Source organism: Scyliorhinus torazame, chromosome 7, assembly GCF_047496885.1.
Source record: "Scyliorhinus torazame isolate Kashiwa2021f chromosome 7, sScyTor2.1, whole genome shotgun sequence".
NCBI classification, from domain to species: Eukaryota; Metazoa; Chordata; class Chondrichthyes; order Carcharhiniformes; family Scyliorhinidae; genus Scyliorhinus; species Scyliorhinus torazame.
This window is the reverse complement of record NC_092713.1, coordinates 190,814,017-190,835,104: the sequence shown is the minus strand read 5'-3', so window position 1 is coordinate 190,835,104 and position 21,088 is coordinate 190,814,017. Positions and strand designations below refer to the sequence as shown.

At 43.5% G+C, this 21,088-nt stretch overlaps 1 protein-coding gene across 4 annotated transcripts in view; it reads right to left on the bottom strand.

The window, feature by feature from the left end:
* Positions 1-557: 557 nt before the first annotated feature.
* The window catches only part of ebf1a (EBF transcription factor 1a), a 551,914-nt gene continuing 531,383 nt past the window's right edge, over positions 558-21,088 (bottom strand). For 2 of the 4 annotated variants that reach the window (XM_072511900.1, XM_072511901.1), the window contains exons 14-16: positions 17,502-17,681; positions 12,225-12,419; positions 558-3,730 (exon numbers count right to left, since the gene is read on the bottom strand). In XM_072511900.1, the coding sequence (XP_072368001.1) occupies positions 3,699-3,730; positions 12,225-12,419; positions 17,502-17,681 (407 nt within the window). In that variant the 3' untranslated portion in view covers positions 558-3,698. Of the gene's footprint in view, positions 3,740-12,224; positions 12,420-17,501; positions 17,682-21,088 lie in introns of all 4 variants that reach the window. The other 2 variants (XM_072511902.1, XM_072511903.1) reach the window with 2 other exon arrangements.

Genomic DNA, 21,088 nt, shown 5'->3' with positions numbered 1-21,088 from the left:
ATTCTACGATTTTGAAACTATTAAAAATGTTATTCTAAATTAGCACCAGGTATAGGAACATAGGTACAGGAGTAGGCCATTTGGCTCCTGCTTTTTAAGTAGATCATGGCTGGTCCTGTATCCCAGTGCCATCATCCTGCACTATATCTGTACAGCAGGTTAATCGGTTTTATGAATGCCAAGGCAACAGTGTGATTCACATCCATGTGTTTAAACACCTTGATGGCCTTGTCTCCTCCCTATTCATGAATTGCCACCTCATGAGCTCTCCCTTCCTCTGACCTCTTGTGCATTCCCCTCTGCCTTTGTTCTCCACCAGTGGCAGTTGTGCCTTCAGTCATTTTAGCAACACAAAAGTAAACCATTCAGCCCTTTGAGCCATTCAATTAGATCATGGCTAATCTGGATTTTAATTCCATCCACGTGCTTTGTTTCCATAGCCACCCCCACCCCCCCCCCCTCCCCCCTCCCCCATTCTTTGGTTAACAGAAATGTATCAATCCTGATTTAAAGGTGCCGTACAGGAATATGTTAAGAATTGAACACACAAGTCCAGATTCACAGACAAGAAGTAACTTTAATTAAATATTGTGTAAGTTGAAAAGTTTTTTACAGCTCAAATTTCTGCAAAAAATTTATAACAATCTCTACAGTAGTTTGTTTGTCTAACCATTTATCTGTACAGTGTGTCCAACAGTTCACATAAAGGAAGTGGAAGGCAATCAGTTTAAATGAGACTACGGCTGATATTGGCAACTGGGAGGCATTGCTTCACATTTTCCATCACCAAGGTTTCTTCTCGTTTCTGTGTTCAAGTCTGAAGTGTGCGGTTGACTCCTTTATATATTTAGTCCATCGCCAGTGCTTATACAATAGCTGACACCAAGCATGTATGCACTAGTTCAGCCGCAGAGACCGAAAAGAGGTTTGGACAAGGACAGTATATCACTTGGTCAAAAAAAATGACAAATCTTTTCCATTTCCCAAGCATCAGCGTTTGCTTGTTCCTCATTCATCCCCTTAGAAAAATCCTCAAATTTCTTTTTTTTTCACATCGCAAGTGAGACTCAAAGATGTCCTTGTAAAGCCACTGGAATATCAGACTGGGAGCTTTGCATGACTGCAGCACTGTCACACCCTTTTGGGTTATATGGCAACAAAAGAGGTACATTTTTCAGGGTGACAAAACAGTTAAAATTGTGCTTTTTTTGAAAAAAAAAAGAACCAAAAAATAATTCCTCATTTTAACAATATTTAAGTGTACGATTTTCCATTCTTATTCTTTCCTTGAAAAATTCAGGTTCAGGGTATAATGTTTTACTGAAAATGAATAAGCTTTGCATTGTTAAGGCATCAGAACTGCTGGTTTATAGAATTTTGATTAATGTCGAATAGAAAGAGGAAGCGAGGAGAGAGAGAGAGAGCGAGGGAGGGAGAAATGCAGGCAGGTGGAAATTTTATTCTAAATGATTTGTTTTTCTTCCCTGTTTTAATGCAGGAAAGAAGAGGCCATTGCCCAGTGTGGAGAGGATACCCCATGCACATCACTATATTTAAAACAGCGCTACCCTTCATAAGCTGCAGGAGAACAAAACTCACCATCTACAGAAGTAAATGCTAATGAATAAGATGCTGCTTTTCTTTGCCACACAATTTTTAAAAAAAACTTGATGATTCAATTCAACTTACAAAAAAAATATAAAAATAGACGATGGCTTTTTTGACATGACTTTTTCTTTTTAAAAAAAGGGAAGAATGCTCCAAATCAATACTTAGCACAATATCGACTCGATTGGAAAAAATGTAATATGATATATTTATATATATATTTATATATATATAACGCAACAAAAACTTTAAAATCACATTTAAACAATTTCTTACTCAGGTACAATTGTAAATGGCTTACTCTGTTGACACCTCTCATGTATTACCGTACTTAGATATTAAAATTAATCCAACGAATAAACAAATGGGGAAAAGAACACAATCCAAACAAAGCAATGTACAAATTTCCAAAGATAAATACATTATTTATAAGCTTACTTTACAAAAAAAACCCACAAATCTTGTTTTCAAACCGATACATGTTTAATTACGCAAGGATGTGCAAGCAAAAGAAAATGAATGGTAGTGAACCCCTTGCAGTAATGAAAAATGGGACGCAAAAAGATACGCTTATGCAATAAAATTCCTTGTTAATATTGGAAATTGTATTTAAGACATTTAAATGTATAAATATTTAAACAACAACTTTGGCAAAAGAAAAAATTCACAAAAAATCTACAATATTTATAACTACATACAAACACAATATAGCGGAAAATTATTGGATAATGCATCATCAGACCTCTGATGGATCCTCGATAAAGTACATTAAGAGCATTCTCAATACAGTGCTAATAAAATAGCAATTTTCAACAAAAAAAAACTCCCCCTTCATGTTTGTCCCCACACAGCACTGGTACTTTTGATTCCGTCTACCTTTCAACCCCTGAAAATAGAGCAGCTAAATCTATATTGCGTTTTCCAAAGTCCTTCACAATGTACAAACCCTTGTTAATGAAGTGCTGGTTGTGATATCTGTAGTCGCATTTCCTATTCCTGATTTTTTTTTTGTATAATGAAACAAGACAATCGGATCCGACTGAAGCCAAGGAATGGGCAATGGGTTGGGCACAGGACAGTAATTGGCTGGCATTGGTATTGGCAACACAATGAAGAAAGCACAAAGAAAAGTCCAAAATACCAGCGGGTGCCATTCCATCATGCCTCCCCCTTCCCCACCCCTTAAGAGAAGGAAACGAGTGACCGAAGCCATTTGGCCAGAGTCAGCTCGACCTTTTGGAAAAAACCTACAGTTCCAAGTCCTCATGTCGCAGCATCTAACTGCTTCTTAACTGACTCATGGGTTTTTACCTTCCCTGCTTTAGTTCATTACCAAAGTGGCACGATGTCGACCATCATCATTAAAACTTGTAGAGTCATTGAACGTTAATCCTATGTCTCGTTTTGGGGTTTTTTGTATCATATCTACAGTTCAATCGGCTTACAAGCAGAGAAGAGTTTCCTCTGAAACAGCATTCGCACTGTAACAGCTGATGCTGAATTTGGACACAGCGATATCTAGACTCTGCATCTTTCAATCCATTTACAGTTAAAAACCGCACTGGCAATTCTACAGGTTGTAACCAACTATCACACTCTAAATGCTCTACATTTTTCCACCTATTAATTATCACTACTCGGCTCATCCACCTTCAAACACTTTTAGTTTCTCTCGGTCAAATCTTTATAAATTAAGCATCACATTCTGTTACAGTGTTCTCTCCAGAACTTTCTGACTCTAAAAGGCATTTATTGTTTTTTTTGTTAAAATGAATAAATTGGGTTTAAGCATTTTGGAAAAAGTGAACATTCGTCAACATAGAACAAACTATTTATTTTAGTTTTCCCCCACTCAAATATATGGGACCTAACGTGTAAATTGCCACCATGCATTCAATTCATCAGAATTGGCAAGGCTGAAGGTTTTAAAAAGTGTTACTGTGATTGTTTAACTCTACACAATCCTTCTGCGAAAGGCCCGAGTTAAAAGTTCCATTCGTCTGTGGGACTTGCATCTCATCTCCTCATGGAGCACAAAATTCATCGCAATTGTCAGCATATAGATGCAGTCTTCAAGGCATGGGATCTATCTACATTGAAGGAACTATCATGCCGGATATAGCTGCAAAATATAAATGAGGAGAAGAAACGTTTATTGAAAAGGAAAACATACAGGCAGGAACAGAAGACAACAAACGCAGAAAGACCCGCTTGAAAGTGTAAACCCCATTTGCTCATTTTCGTTTGGTCTCTCTCGCTCTCCCTCTTGCATGTTCTGAGGGTGCTGAATTGTGACCATTCCCCAGAAGCCAGGCACCATATTAACAAGTGGCTGTACATAGTGCACCAGTCTAAACAGTGAACATTGGCAGCCTATTCAATGTGCGGCCCTCGTTACACAGCCTGTTAATATATCTGCAGTGTCCAATCGCACTATATAAAAATGTTCCAATTTGTACTTCTGGAGCACAGTGACTGGTGTTATGTTGGAAGGAATGTTAGCTACTTAACACCAGCAACAATGATCTGTGAATCTGTGGTTTTTGAGGCATGGTTGTATTTGACCGACGGGCGAATGTTGGCCAGGCCACCAGGAGAACTCCATAGTCTGCTTAGTTTTGCAGCTGAACAACTGGAAGAGTGGTAGGGTCTGTGTTTAACTTCTCATCTGAAGGACAGCGGAAACCCCTCAGATCCCATTTGGAAGAACTTAGATTGAGTGCTCAAACTGGCATCCACACCCCTTCTTGCCATCACAGTTGGTGTGCCAGATGATGAAAATGAAATGAACATCGCTTATAGTCACAAGTAGGCTTCAAATGAAGTTACTGTGAAAAGCCCCTAGTCGCCACATTTCAGTGCCTGTTCGGGGAGGCCGGTACGAGAATTGAACCATGTTGCTGGCCTGCCTTGGTCTGCTTTAAAAACCAGCTGTATAGCCCTGTGCTAAACCAGCCCCTGATGTATACCCCATGGATGCTGAAGCAAATTGTGTTGGATGTTTTTTGTCGCAATGTGCAAATTATATAATGGCCTTTCTTTTTTAAATTTTAAAAATAAATTTAGAGTAATTTTTCCAATTAAGGGGCAATTTAGCATGGCCAATCCACCTACCTTGCACATCTTTTTGGGTTGTGGGGGCGAAATCCATGCAAACGCGGGAAGAATGTGCAAATTCCACACGGGCAGTGACCCAGAGCCGGGATCGAACCTGGGACCTCGGCGCCGTGAGGCAGAGTGCTAACCACTGCATCACCGTGGTGCCCTAATGACCTTTCTTTACCTCACTGCTACATGTGTGTGAATGAAATGAAAAATAAATTTTTCGTTTATTTATTCCAGGGGCTTTTCACAGTAACTTCATTTGAAGCCTACTTGTGACAATAAGCGATTTTCAAATTAGACAAAACTTGTTTTCTATGAGTGAAATGATTGCGATAGGAATTGGAAAATCAAAAGACTGTAACTGAGCCAGAAGCCACCTTCCGCTGCTATTGTGTCAGGTTACTTGATTGGTCATTTTGGGAGAGAGGGCAATTAATAAAAATAAAGGCAAAACATCAGCAAATTTGCTTAACCTAATTACTATTGCTGGATAAGAGGCAGCATTGTCTAAAAAAGGTTCTCTGATGCATTAGAGCAAAAAGTGCAAGTTTGCTAGTTGGGCTGTGTTGAGTTGCTTGATCTCAGTCAGGGGCTAGTAACTGGACTATCTCAATGAGCATCAGACTAACAAGGGGGACAATCAGCCCTTGTATCTTCATAAAGGTTGGGGGGGGGGGGGGGGGGGTGCGGGGGGGTGCTGGTCACAGTTCCCTCTGCAATCTATTCAGAGTCCAGCCCAAGTAAGGGCTTGAATCGACTATTCTGATCCACTGTGAATCCTTTGGAAGGTTTCCTCTCCTGCTGAAAAGCAGAGGGACCCTTTTCCATTCTATTTTGCTATAACAATGACCAGGATGCATCATGAGTACAAGCGTCGATAGAAACTCAATCCAATAACAAGCTCCAATCCAGACTCCTGAGGGAGCTGACCCCAATGACAGCTGAGAAACAGAGTGGTCCAACTCAGGGCCGAGAGAGGGTTGGAAAATTCTACAAGCAGCATCCAACAGCCTTCTCTCCTTTGCTGTATAGCTGTGGCTCTGTTCCCTCCTCCCTCCCCCGACCTCGCAGCTCTTCTCCCCACCCCCCACCACCACTCCCATTCCCTCTTTTTTTTGGCAGCTGATCTTTGTTTATCGTCTCAGCACTATCAGATTCTCCAATCTCACAGCACTGGTGGCCCTCAGACGTCAAAGAACAGGAAGGTGTTTTTTTTTCTTCCCCCCGCCCCCTCTTGTTTAGTGAAATAGAGGCTAGAAATGGCAGCTGGAATGATCTATGGGACGGTGGCAGAGGAGTTTTAAAAATACTACACGTTGCTTCTGTATTTCTCGAGTGTAATTAATAACAATCGAGGGAGAGAGAATAGCAACATCCCAGCTTATTGATGGGCAAATTGCCTTTACTTTTGTTATGCGCCTCTGCCCTGGTTTTGCTTTGCAATGAACCAATTATTTCTGAAGAGTTCCAGCACTTTGATAACTGAATTTTGCTGTCTTCTCACTAATTACCATTCTTGCCCTTCCAATTGTCCCCATTGCTGCACTCACGTCCTGTGCTGGGAAGGCCAACAAACAATGCCGGCAGCATGCTTTGAAGTCTGCTGTCGTTTGGAAGCTTGCTTTTGCCAATCCAGGAGGAAAACAAAAATTAACTCCCTTGATTTTCCCCACGGTGGTTGTTCCCTTTGTGAGAGAGTCGAGGGTCAGAGGGCATATTCACAGAGTAAGGGGTGGTCCATTTAAGACAGAGATGAGGAGGAATTTCTTCTCTCAGAGGATAGTGAATCTGTGGAATTCTTTACCACAGAGGGCTGTAGAGGCTGGGTCATTAAGAATGTTCAAGGCTGAGATAAACAGACTTTTAATGAGTAAAGGGAATCAAGGGTTATGGGGATAAGGCAGGAAAGTGTAGTTGAGGAATATCGTGTCAGTTCAGTCATGATCTCATTGAATGGCGGAACAGATTCAATGGGCCGAATGGCCTGCTTCTGCTCCTGCATCTGATGGTCTTATCATCTAAGATGCAGCTGTGGTGTCCAGGCATGGCCTACCACAGCAACTGGCCTAGGCACTTCAAGGTCAGGGCAAAGGGTGTCATTGAGAGATTGACATTCAAATTCTGTCAGAAAAAACAACATTCTGCCGTGGAAGCAATTATCAACCATCGAGTCAACAGAAACAAAAGTGTGCTGCTGCTCCCGCCTTGCAGTTAGCTTGTATTAAAGGATGGTTTCTCTTTTTTCCTCTCCATCATTGTTTTGGATCTGTCTATAAAAGGATAATGGCACTGCCGTACAGCTGAGAAGATCCCATCATCATCCCTAAGCTATGGTTGAGCCAACAGATCTCAGAGAGGGACTGGCATGGAGATTTCAGAAACTGAAGATTTCATGACACTGGTGCGAGGAATCCTGGGGAAAAGCCAACTGGGAATTAATAATAAAAAGGTTTTATCCATTTTCTTTGAATACTTCTGTTCCTGAGTTCTAAAAATATTGGACTTTGCGACAAAAAGGCTGTTCGAGAGTGAAGAATTGTCCAACTGGGTAACAAAGACTTTCCAAATAGCCGGGGGAAAATGGTACTCTGTGAGGTTGGACATGTTGGGTTATCAATGGCAGTAAGGAAGGGCTGGGGGATTTGGAGGCAGAGAGTCATGTGACGAAACCTCCAGGAATATGCCCTCCCAGAGTTGGGTAGTGGTCAAAGTGCTATAATTTTATTATTCGTTCATAGGATGTGCCAATTATTGCCAATCCCTAATTGCCCTTGAGAAAATGGTGGTGAACTTCCTTCTTGAACTGCTGCAGCCCATGTGGTGTAGGTACACCCACTTTGCTGTTATGGATGGAGTTCCTGGATTTTGACCCAGCAACAGTGAAGGAACGGCGATACATTCACCAAGTCAGGATGGCATGTGGCTTGGAAGGGAACATGAAGGTTGCCGTGTTCCCATATGTCAGCTGCCCTTGTCTTTCTAGGTGGGATTATTTTTGATATTTGTCTAAATTAGGGAGGGGGAGGAATGTCTGTGATGCCAGTGCTGGAATATTGTGTGGATGTCAGGTGAGATCAGGATTGGATTTGGTTATGATGCACCTGAAGGTTCAGAAAGGTACCGAACAACTGAAATGTGTTCCTCCTCCAGGCCCAGGACTGCCTGGCTTTTTTCACCCTAGGCTATTAAAATGGCTGAGGGGTGGACAGAGATGAGTGAGGGTAGCAAGTGGTAGCAAGTTTGAAAGAGCCCTGGGGAGTGGGACCCTCTGATAGAGACCAGCAGTGATTAATTTCCTCTAGGCAGCCTCGAATGGAGAGGGGCTGGTGGATCCCTTTGCAGTTGATATAGGCTGGTGGGTGGACAGAAATACCTTATTAGCATGTGTATCTGATGACCCTGTGAGGGATTTCCCAGTGAGTGGGGGGGGAAATAAAATGCAAATTGACGACGTGAAGCTCCTATCTAATGCTGAAAGACATAGAGTGGAAGGTCAGACTGCACACGTGTTGCCACCCAGTTTTGGCCGCACGCAGTTCAGGTTCCTGCACCTCATGGACAGGTCATGCAGTAAAGTGGTTCATTCTGATGGGCAGGCCCAATGATGTACCACAGGCAGACAGTGTAAACGGCTATCACTTTTTAAAGGAACAATATTCTTACCATGCCCCTTCTCGCTGCCTTGATTCCACCCACCCACTGTGCTTTTTCTGTTCTGTGTGCTATCTTTGATCTGAGACAATTAGAAGTAAAATCTGCCAGATTTTTATCAGAAAATTCCCTTGAGCTTTCATTTTTGTTTCCCGTTCGAGAGGAAAACAATTTTAAATTCCAGGATGACCTTCTTAGCAGCCCACACGCAAAGATGGCCTGTTTAACTGAGCCAACCTTTTGTGTGTACTTGCTTTGCCTTCATGCTGGCAACATGCATATCAATGGATATAATTTTGGTCAGTGCTTGTTAAAGCGGCAAAGAACGTTGCTCGATTACAGTAACATTAGCCCCACCACTCCTCCTCCTCCACAAATCCCAAACCGCACCCCCACCCACCTCCCTTCGAGTTGTTGATTCCTTCTTGGCCTGGAAACTGACAGCCCATGAGTACCTTGTCTAAGTGATCAGTCCCTCATGTAGGAGTTCACACGGTCTTACTTGAGTGCTGGGGAGACAGTGGCATCCCTAATCTCATCCAGTATCGGTACATGCACTTTCCTAATATGCCTTAGATACACCTATCACAATGGCTGCCATAGTTGCTTTTGACTTTCCCCCTTTCTTAACCCGTGGAGTTTGAAGGCAATTGCACCACAGGAGATGCTATCTTTCCGAACAGATGTGGTAATGTCCACCACTCTGGCTCCTGGAACACATCCCATGCTGCTATCTGCGGACAAGCAGGGAAGTCATCCTTGGTGTCCCAGTGACATCTATCCCTCCAGCAGCATCTAGTGAATATTTTTCTGATGTTATTTGTAGGAGCTTATTGAACACAAAACGGCTGCAACATGTTTTACATGACGACAGTTGCTACACTTCAAAAATGCTTCATTGGCTATATAGTGTTTTGGGATGAGCTGAAATCACGAAAGGTTCTATATAAATGCATGTTATGTTCTCTTCCATTGAGATTAGCGAAGAGCATAGGCAAGTCTGGGTAGGCTCAGGGCGGTACTTGCCGATCCATTTCACAACTGACCCAGATCCTAGCCAAATGGTGAATACATTAAAAGTAAGCAACATTTTGCGATTTCCTATTGAAAGCCTAGCTGCATTGGCCAGGGTATATAACGTGGACACAAACAGTTAATGAACCAGTTTAGCAGATAAGATTCAAGTGATACCCTCTTTCACTGGAACTCACAGCGAGTCAGAAACCAAGAAAAACTGCTGTAACTTAGTTTTGTGAACAATAGGAGTGGTATTCCACAATTCATGTGACTGTAATATGAATGCTATCATTTTAATTATGGCAGTGTACATTATTAATGATAATCTTACGCCAGTGTTCTCAATAGTCAAACCTCAATACTACAAATTCATGGAGATTCGCTTTCCCCCTTGCATTGCAATGAGGTGGTACACACACTGGCACCCTCTAGTTCCTCACTGCTGTAGCTATCCACCATGCCTTAGACTGTCTATTCAACCAGGAAGTGAATCACATCCAAGCCCTCACTCTATGTTCTCCAGAGTAGTGCCAGTGGCTCAGTGGAAAGCAATCCAGAACAGAAATCTGATTTCCCACCACAAGTCTTCCTGCGCCACCCCTCCCCACTCCCCCACCGAGGGTGTACTTTTAAAACCGAGTGTCCTTGTGTCGCAGACTGTCTTGCTGTGTTGGTTTGAGGAATTGGCAGTGATATGCCCTCCAAGACACCTACAAGCATGAAACAGTAACGTCCACCCAACATTTCGATAGCCAATTCAGCCAAATGGCAGCAACAATGGGAAATTCACAACTTCAACTCCCTCTATTTGACCCCAACTTCCACCGAGTCAGACCCAGGTGCAGAAGTACCTGTTGAATTGGCCTTTCTCTGTGAAGAAAAATTAAATCATTGCCTTTGTTACCGGCTGGCCTCCCATACCAGTCTCCCCAAACAGGCGCCGGAATGTGGCGACTAGGGGCTTTTCACAGTAACTTCATTGAAGCCTATTTGTGACAATAAGGATTATTATTATTGTGTGATGGGATAGGTGGGACATTGATAAAAGGCATGGATGCGGTGCCAACCAAACAGCATCATTCAGCTCATTCTGATTCAAGCAAGTTCAGCACAATATATAGTCAGCAAGTAAGATTCCTGTTCAGCCTCTAGTGAAATGGAAGATGGAGGAAAGTTGACGCGAACAAAAATTAGGAGTAGTAGGCCATTCAGCCCCTTGAAACTGCTGCGCCATTTGACACGATCATGGCTGATCTGATTGTGGCCTCATTCCACCTTCCGCTAAGAGCAATTTATTATGGCCAATCCACCTAACCTGCATGTCTTGGACTGTGGGAGGAAACCGGAGAACCCGGAGGAAACCCACGCAGACACGGGAAGAACGTGCAGACTCCGTACAGTCTGCGCACCCCCCCCCCCCCCCCCCCTGCCGGACACCACCACCTTCCACACTCCATGATAAATTGCCCTTAGTGTCCAAAATTGCCCTTAGTGTTGGGTGGGGTTACTGGGTTATGGGGATAGGGTGGAGGTGTTGACCTTGGGTAGGGTGCTCTTTCCGGTGTAGACTCGATGGGCCGAATGGCCTCCTTCTGCACTGTAAATGCTGTGCTGTGATAACGCTCGACTTCCCGTTGCTGATCAAAAATCTAACTCAGCCTTGAACATTTGCAGTGACCCAGCCTCCCAAGTTCTCTGGGAAAAGAGAATTCGACAGGCTGAAATATACACCCCTGACAGGGAATCGAACTCAGATCACAGTGTGAAAGCGCTGAATGCTAACCGGTAGACAGCTAAGGTACAGTGTTAATTCAGGAGAAGGCCAGCCCTTGTGGTGACCCTGCAGTGGAGTACTTGCTAGAGTCCACAAAAGATTGGTCAAACAGTGGGGAGAGTGTGGAAGGAGAGGGTGGAGGGTGGGTGGGGGTAGGGAGAGAAAAGGAAATGGCATTAGTGATTTCCAATGAAAAGGGAAAGTAGTCTAGCCATTCATTCATTTTAAAACAAGTAACGCAACAGTGAATGGATAACACACTGACAAAGACTATGGCTTTTGGGCTTTACTGCACTGCGTTCAGCCTCACAATCAGGATCTGCTTTACCTCCTCATTCAGAAAGGCCCCTTAAAAGACCCTGCTTGAAAAGTGTCTTTGGAAGCAATGGCGTTGGTATGGAAACCATAGGAGTTATATTGCAAAAGGTGGCACCTGGACCAAGTCCACTGCCATTCTGTTGTTATTATCAACGCTCACAGATGTGAATGCTGACTTTGATTTATATGCATGAGGGTCTATATTTAACTCTTCCTCTGCTAAACCCGTACAGCTGCCAATATGAAGCAATGACAGGTCTTTCAGGGTTAGCACAATAATTGCTGCAAACCTGATGTGCCTGTGTCTTAATCATTGCTCATCTGGTCTGTTTCCTTGTGACAAAACCCTCACAGGATGGCTCTGCAAAAACATTTTTTTTTCTCTCAGAAAAGAGGAGTCTTGGTGGCCTTGTGTAGTTACAATGAGGGTCGCGAGCTGATAAGACATTCTAATGTAATTTTAACAGAAATGTTGAGACTTGTAAAACAAAAAAAAGCATTGCGCATTTGGATTGTATTACAATACTGCAGAGTTTGATAAACCGATGAGAAATCTCTAATATCATACGCTCAGGGCAGGGGAGTGGAGGGGGGTGGCCATCCCAAAAGCAATTTATACATGCATCCCGACTTTCAAGAGAGTTTAATGTGTCCGGAATGTTTTATTTATTATTCCTATTAAGAGTGTAGAGTTTCCAATCTAACCACACGGAATGAAACCAGCCTATGCCTGTGGTGTGTGTGAGCTCACCTTGGAGACTGTTAGCGTTGGCGCTGGTGCAGGTCGGGGGAGGGGAGGTCTGTGGCCTCACCACCGGAGCGAAGGCGCTTTTTTGTTTCACTGCAGAGACCATATTGGCTGGCGAGAAGGAGAAAATGCCAGAGGTACTGCTACAATTTGAAGGAAGGCTGGTGGAGGAGGCCATGGTAGGACTGGACGGCATTACTGCAACAAGAAAGGAGGAAATATGTCAACCATTTGGGTGCCATATATATATTTTTTCATATATATATATACAAATATAAATATATATATGAATTTGTACAATTCATCGACCATTTTCAGGATAGTTAGTCAATGATGGTGCAAGACAATTTGAGTCATTTTAAGACGTTGAGAGAAAAAAATAATCGTGTGACCACAGCTGAGTGGAACGACTTGTCGTAACTCACTGGGTCACTTACCTGGCGACATTGGTGACTTAACCCTTTCAAACCCCCTGAGTTTGTTGGTTAACATCAGTTTATATTTTAAAAGGTTGAAGGAAGTTAAAAGGTTGGGGGTGGGGGCCTTTTTGAGTTGATTTTTACCTTTGGCAAGAAACAGAAGAACAATGACAAAACGTGGAAGGCGAGGGAGTGGGCGGGCAGGTCTGGTCAACGCAAAAGTGCCACAGTCAAATAGCATCCACCTCACACCATGGTGTAGTTACCTCAACAGGCACAGCCCCTTGGTCTGCTTTTTGCAAAATTACAAGTCCAGCCTTTTCCTCTTGGGTGACCAAGGAATTACTTTGGTATGCCAATAGCTCGTCTGCAGTGCGTGTTCAGTTTAGTCATTCCCCCATCATCCTGCTCTTACTGCTTTCATGGCCCTTCCTTGGGCCTGCATGGTTGTCATCAGCGAGTGTTTTTTAATCAGACAACACACCCGTGGGTATAAGAGAAAAGGTAATCGATTGATGAAAATTAGAGCTACGCAAACAGCAGCCATAGATATAAAAATGTCTTTAGCTAAGGTCATCTCAGCTCCTTGTAATGCGAGCAAAGTGCTGGTTGTTTAATCATTACTCATGCAATTAGTTTATTGATTTAATTAAGGATGACGCCTTTTAATTAGAGAGCCTGACCGAGACATTGTCTGACGGGACAGGTCAGGTAGGAGTGGCACAGAACAATCAAAAACTTCCCTTTTTTGTTAAAGAGACAGCGTCCCCTTCTCGGCAGCCTTTATGGGGAGGTTTTTGAATTTCCAGCATCCAGCCTCAAACCCTGGTGTAAAGTTCAATTTAACCCCTGAATAAGTATAGAAGTGAAGTTTGTGTGGATAACCTCAGCAGCTCTCTCTATGATTAGACATTGAATGATACAGAAGACTCGAGCTACAATGAATAGGCTCAGCGAAACGTTAACAAATATCAGATCACTAACATTGTTCAGCTATGATACAGCGAGGCTTCGCATTTTTACTTGTGATTAATTAACAGCGATGCAAAGGTGTTCAGAATTGAGCGTAATCTTTGATTTAGAGATTTGAAGGAACATCGATGAAAGCACCCACGTAAGCGTATTCATGAGGGGACCTAAATTGCTTACTTAGATTTCCCAATAATTTTACCACAGTGGTAACCCATTTATTTTAAGTGGTTGCTAAATCTAGGATGCTGCGTGTGAGGATATGAAGCTTTAACAAACACCTACCCACAGTGCAGTATGCTGGAAAACAATACACAAAATAGGAAAACAGCAAAATGGACAACAACAGTGCAATGAAGATGGTTTCTATGGATTGGTTTAACAATGAACCACATTTCAGTAAATTGAGAAATCCCATCATTCTTTCGAATGTCATTGCACAATTTGACAGGATCCCTGATGCAACAACCTCAAGGAACAGACTCCTCTGGAATCTTCCAGAAAACCGGTCCCAGTTTAAAGAAAGGCCTGAACATCTGCACAGCCAATGGCGATAAACCAATAATTTAATCTCTCCCAAGAGGTTACATGGGCTGTTGGGTGGTGAGAGTGTAGGAAGTACTAGTCACAATGCTCTCCTATGAGTGTGAGTGTGAGGCCAGCTTGGTGAGTTAAATAGTTTTTTCCTGACTGATAACTTTCTAATTTTTCTATGTATGATGGTGCTGTCACTTGTTGGTATGCCTGCATCTGCCGTATTTCTGCCTCTTTTCCCCTTTCTTGACGATATTAGGGTATAGTTCTCCAGTAATCCATCCGACATTTACACACACACATGCGCGCACTCACACACACACCAGAAAATAGAATTCCTACAGTGAAAAAGGAGGCTATTCAGCCCAACAAGTCTGCACCAACCCTCTGAAAGAGCACCCTGCCTAAGCCCACTCCCTCCACCCTATCCCCTTAATCCCACCTAACCTAACCTACACACCCTTGAACATGAAGGTGCAATTTAACATGGCCAACCCACCTAACCAGCACATCTTTGGACTGGGGGAGTAAAATAGAGCACCCAGAGGAAACCCATGCAGACACAGGGAGAAAGTGCAAACTCCACACAGTCAGCCACCCAAGGCTGGAATTAAACCCGGGTCCCTGGTGCTGTGAAGCAGCAGTGCCAACCACTGTGCCACCCCCACACAACACACACACACAGACACACACTTCCAGCTGGGAGCAGGAAACATATTCCCTTTTCCCTCACTGGAGAAACTACAACCCACCTATTACTTTGGTTGAGATGAGCAAGTTCAGCACAGAAGGGATATGAATAGCATATAAAAACAGAGAATGCTGGATAAACTCAGCAGGTCTGGCAGCATCTGTGGATAGGGAAACAGAGTTAACGTTTCGAGTCCATATGATTCCTCTACAGAAGAGTTATATGGACTTGAACTAGTAACTCTTCCTCTCTCCACAGAAGTTGTAAGACCTGCTCAGATTATCTAGCATGGTCTGCTTTTATTTCAGATCTCCAGCATCCGCAGTATTTTGCTTTTAATGGAATAACATGCTTGTTTTTTGCCCTTCCCATCTTCACAGATTCCAATTTTATCCCTTGGCCTTGTTAGCTCTGAGTTCAGAACGAGGCCAATTTCATTTTAAATTAATCTCGGCTTTAGATATCACCAAGCCAGGGGAGATACATCACAGGAGATATTCCATGGTACCAACACAAATTACATGCAGCTCAATGATGAGTTCTTGCAGGCCTCACTGCAAAGAGCACAATTGTTGACTAATGGGTTAACAATGTGTGTTATCAGTGAGAAGGCTCACCCATTAGCCAGCCATAAATGGAAATAGCTCCTTCCAAGATTTTCCGTTCATGACATTAATGACTGGATGTTCTCTGGCGGCAAGCCCACAGTTTCCGGACAGGCAAGGCTTCCTCCCGGTAAACTGTATCTGTAAAATCTGGCCACACGCTGTTTATTTTCAAGAGTAGAGCTTCTGTGAAACCAGGTTATTGCTCTCTCTCTCTCGGAAAACTGAGTCTCTTAAGTGTGGAGAAATCCATGCTCCATCTAGCTTCTGTTGTTCAATAATTCGATGCTAAGGATGTAATGTAACAGACCAGGGTTCACGCCAGTCTCTCTTTCTCCTGGTCTAAATGGCACATTCCAAACTGAGCAATTTACCAAATGAGGCTTTGCCGAGTTTGGGGTTGGGGGAGATTCATTCAGTGATAGTTAAAGGTTTTAATCTGACTACAATTCAGTTCCCTATCCTGAATGGTGCTAATGCCCTTTCATTCTGGGGAAGTTGGACGAATGGTAAGTCCCTTAAAGTGAGGTGCCTTTTCTTATTAACTAAATTGTTTCCAACTCTGAAGTCAATAGATTATTGCAAGAAATAAACACCATCTTTACAGAAATTCTAGAATTGGGTGCACAGTTTTAAATCCTCTACAAGCCTCCACACTCTCCTGAAATGTTAACTCTGTTTTCCCCTCTCCACTGATGCTGCCCGACCTACTGAGCATTTCCAGCACTTTCGGCTTTTATTTCAGATTTCCAGCATCTGCAGCGTTTTGCTTTTCTGTTCCTCACATCCACTTTTTATTGGCTCAACAATTGCTTTGACTCAATAGGGTTGAGTCCCTATTTTGAGTCCCAGGTTGAAAAGGTCAGGGGTCGGATTGACTTTGGCCACTCTCCAAATTTTTGTGTCCCGCCTGTGACGATGCCTGCCCCTGGCGGGACCGGAAAATCCTAGTCAAAGGGCAGGATTCTCCGGTCTCATCTGTTGTGGGACCTGTTGCTAGTGAGAACAGAAAACTTGGCGTTCCAGCCAAAACTCCATTCACTTTCAGCGGCACTGCAAAATCCTAGCTGCAAGCGAGGACGGAAAATTGCGCGCAAAGTCTTTGTGACGGACAGGAGCCGGGAGGCTGTCTAATTCTCTGCATAACTGTGTGAGAGACAAGGTGGCAAACAGAATCACAAATTCTCAATTGGACTCAAAGGAAAATCAAAGATCAGTTTTAATCCTTAATTAATGAAACTGCACGTGAAGTTGCAAACTCTCTCTTTATTCTGTTATTGGCCATCGTGTGCATTTGGCAGGAATTTCCTCAGGGTTTCTGTAGGTCTTCCAATCCCAAAGGAAGTTCCCCAGGATTGTCCCTAGCCGACGATTTTTCCAAAGGCAGTCTGCATGCACCAACTACTCGGGAAGTTTAAATGTTGATCTGGTCCTGAAATCAATTGGTGCTCAACTGTCTCCTCTCTGGAATCGAAGAACAGGAAAAGGCCGGCTTTTTTTCTCTCTATTTTGGCTTTGCATCTGAAATGAGTTGTGACATTTGGAATGCAACAGACCCGGCGGACTTTGTGCTGGATAATCTTTTAATTGTAAACTTGGCTCCCACCAAAGACTGATAAGGAAGGTTTTGCCTTCCCAAGCTGTGAAACTGGTTCTGCTAGCTATCACTGTTCTAATTTTAAAATAGGGCTGGAGCGACTACACTTCAAAACACATTGCATTGGCAGTCCTGAGATAGCGAACGGTGCTAAATAAATGCAAGTCCTTCTTTATAGACAATGAATCCTTTTGAAGCATGGTTCATTGTTACTAAGTAATATAATACCTTTGCTTGAAACAGAATAGAAACTTTTCTTCAGCACTAGTACAAAATAATCATGCAATGGCCAAACATATCACTGATTGAAAAGTACAGAAAGACGTGGGGTGGGTCCTTATGTATCGCTCATAATGTTAATGCTGCTAAGATGTTAGTGAGTCCTCACTAAGACATGACATTGGACAAACAGATGAGGCCAATTTTAATGACGGTAGGATCTGGTGCGCGTCTGTTTTTACTTACTGGCATATGGCGAATTGGCAGCAGAACCATTGAGAAAACCAGGAGAGCCTCCCAGGTTGGACATCCCAGCGTTTCCATATCCATTCATACTCGTTGTCACGGAATTGTAGTTCGTCTGCTGTGGAGTAGAGCTCGGCACATATCCATGAGGAGACACACTGCTTGTGTTGCGAGTGAAACCTTTATTGAAGAAGGGATATATACGCACACATCATTACTATCTCTCTCACAGTCGTCTACACATCATCCTGTATTAGAGGATGTTATATCAAAGGCCTGGGAGCTAAAACACGAAAGACTTGATAAAATTGACTGGGCACCATGGCTTGAAATCAGCTCTTTGTTAATGTTTGTGCTGAGCATCTGATAAAGGGCACGGGTTGGATGAAAAACTGTCCAGTGTGATAACAGAACCCCCATCTTTGCATGGATTGATCGATTAACCTAGGAGAAGCCATGATGGAAGATATTAATCTGCTGAATTGTCCTAGCCCTTTGATGGAGTTGATGTGTATGCCAGTGCGTAACAAAAGGGGATGAAAATGTCCTCAAAAGGTTCCTTAGAAATAAAAAAAGGCACGGTGGCGCAATGGGTTAGCTCTGCTGCCTCACGGCGCCGAGGTCCCAGGTTCGATCCTGGCTCTGGGTCACTGTCCGTGTGGAGTTTACACATTCTCCCCGTGTTTGCATGGGTTTCGCCCCCACAACCCAAAGATGTGCAGGTTAGGTAGATTGACCACGCTAAATTGCCCATTAATTGGAAAGATGTAATTGGGTACTCTAAATTTATAAAAAATAATTAAAACATTTAAAAAGGTTGGATTCCCTGTGTTGCTCCAGATACTGAAATGCCAACCAACTGAGATTCTAAACTTAAATGCATTGACCTTTTTCTGCGTATCTTGACCTTGTTACACCGCACAAGCTTTTAATCCAGATTCAGAGCCAGATAACAGCAACAGTTCACAAATAGCTACAGGAATGTCATAATATTGAGATGTTCTGATAACCAATCCATCAAAAGACCAGAATGATCCACTGGCCATAGAGACTGATACATGAATCTGATAACTGGGGGAAGGTTCTGGGGGACACCTGTTATGTGCGTACTACCTCCCAGCAAGATTCAATTGGCAGGAGTTTCAGCACAACCCACCAAATGTGTCACAGCAGTGGAGGCGGCCCGTCATTGGCAAACGGCGGGTCCTTCTGGTTCCGCCAATGTCAATGGGGTTTCCCGTTGAAGGCACGTCCGGTAAAAACATGTGGCTGGGGTGTGTCGCCGGTGGGACCGGAAGAGCCCATCGGGGTGACAACCGTAAAATTCCGGCCAATGTTTTTCTAGCGGAGAAGGACCATAGAATCCCTACAGTGCAGGAGGATGCCATTTGGCCCTTCAAATCTGCACTGACCCTCTGAAAGAGCACTCTACTTAGGCCAACTTCTCTGCCCCATCCCCGCAACCCCACCTAACTTGCACATTTTTGGACACTTAGGGGCAATTTAGCCTGGCTGATCTACCTAACCTGCCTATCTTTGGACTGTGGGAGGAAACCGGAGCATGTTAGGTGGATTGGTCCACCTAACCTGCCCCTTAGTGTCCAGGATTTGAAGGTTATGTGGAATTTACAGGGATAGGGCGGGGAGTGGGCCTAGATAGAGTGCTCCTTCTGAGGGCCAGTGCAGACACGATGGGCCAAATGGCATCCTTCCGCACTACAGGAATTCTCGGAGGAAAAAGGGGTAAAATTCAGAGCAACACCCTCTTTTTAACATATTCCTTATTGTCCCATTGCCCGCCTGCACTCTATCTAAACATTTATTAAATTAATCCTATTTGAAGGGTGGGACAGTGGTTAGCACTGCTGCCTATGGCGCTAAGGACCCAGGTTCGAATCTCTGCCCCCGGTCACTGTCCGTGTAAAGTTTGCGCATTGTCCCCGTGTCTGCTTGGGTTTCACCCCACAAACCAAATGATGTGCAGGGTAGATGAATGTCCACGCTAAATTGACCCTTAATTGGGAAAAAAAGAATTGGGTACTCTAAATTTATAAATAATTTTTTTTTAAAATTAATCCTATGCAACAAACAGCATTAAATATCAAGTCATTACTGTGCTCAAAGGGTCCAGTTACAGCAACAACGTATATTTATATAGCGCCTTTAACCTAATGAAACATCCCAAGGTGGTTCACAGGAGCATTCTAAAACAAAGAATGACATCAAGTCAGATCAGGAGATATTAGGCCAGATTGTCAAAAGCTTGAGCAAAGAGATGACTCTTAAAGGAGGAAAGTGAGGTGGTGAGGCAGAAAGGTGTAGAGCTTGGGACCAAGGTAACTGAAGGCATGGCTACCAATGGTGGAGGATTTAAAATCAGAGATGTTCAAGTGGCCAGAATTAGATGAGCGCAGTTATTTCAGAGGGTTTTGGAATGAAGAAGCTTACAGAGGTAGAAGATGGCGAGGTCATGGAGTGATTTGATATGGAAGGTAGAATGTGGGAGACCATTCAGGACTGCAATGGAATAGTCAAGTCTGGAGATAATGAAGGCATGAATGAGGGTTTCAGCATAAGATGAGCTAAAATAGGGGCAAAGTCAGGAAGTGGAAATAGGCAGTCTTTGTGATGGTTCGAATATGAAGTCAGAAGCTCAGCTCAGGATCACATGTGCCACCAAGGTTGCGAACAGACCAGCTTAATCTCAGACGGTTGCCAGAGAGAGGGATGGAGTCATTGCTGAGAGAAAGGAATTCAGAGTGGTGGATCAAAAATAATGACTTCAGTTTTCCCAATATTTAATTGGAGGAAATTTCTACTCGTTCATTACTGGATGTCAGATATGGGGGAAATTGGGAGAGATGGTGGTGAAGTGGGATGGGTCATACACAGTCACCTGTGTATGTGTAAAAGCTAAAGTTATGCATTCAGATGATGTCGTCAAGGAGCAGCATGAGAAACATGGATGGGTCAGGATTCTCCGGCTATGGAACCAGGTGAGAGAAGTCCGATCCAGCTAAGCAACAAGAGAGAGGACATTGGAGAGCATGATGTGGTCAACTCTGTCAAAGGCCGCAGGCAGGTCGAGTAGGACGAGGAGGAAATGTTTGCCTTTGACACAGTCCCATAGGATGTAAGTTGTGAGGTTTATGAGAGGAAATAATGAATTGTAACCCCATGGAAGATGAGGAATCTGCACATCCCCCCACCCGCACCCCCGGAGATGCAAGAACTGGGAGTGAACATAACGTCCAGCTGGTGCAGGACAGAAGCAAGTACGAGGTGCTTGAAGTGCATTTAGTTGCAGTGGCCTCTTCCTATCTTAGGGCCTGTGCTGTTTGCTTGACACCTGTCATTAACTGAATCACCTCACCAAAAATGACAAGAGTGGCAGAGTTAGGAGGGAGACCAATCAAAGTAAAACACAGTGTAGTCACATGGTGTTATTACAGAGAAATAGCAATACTGCAGCTACAAGGGCAGAGTAATTTCTCACTGCCTAGATACCGCAGACTTGTGAAGTAGCATCTAATATACTACGTTAGATACTGATCAATTCTTCTCTTTGGAGTTTAGTGAATCCTGAC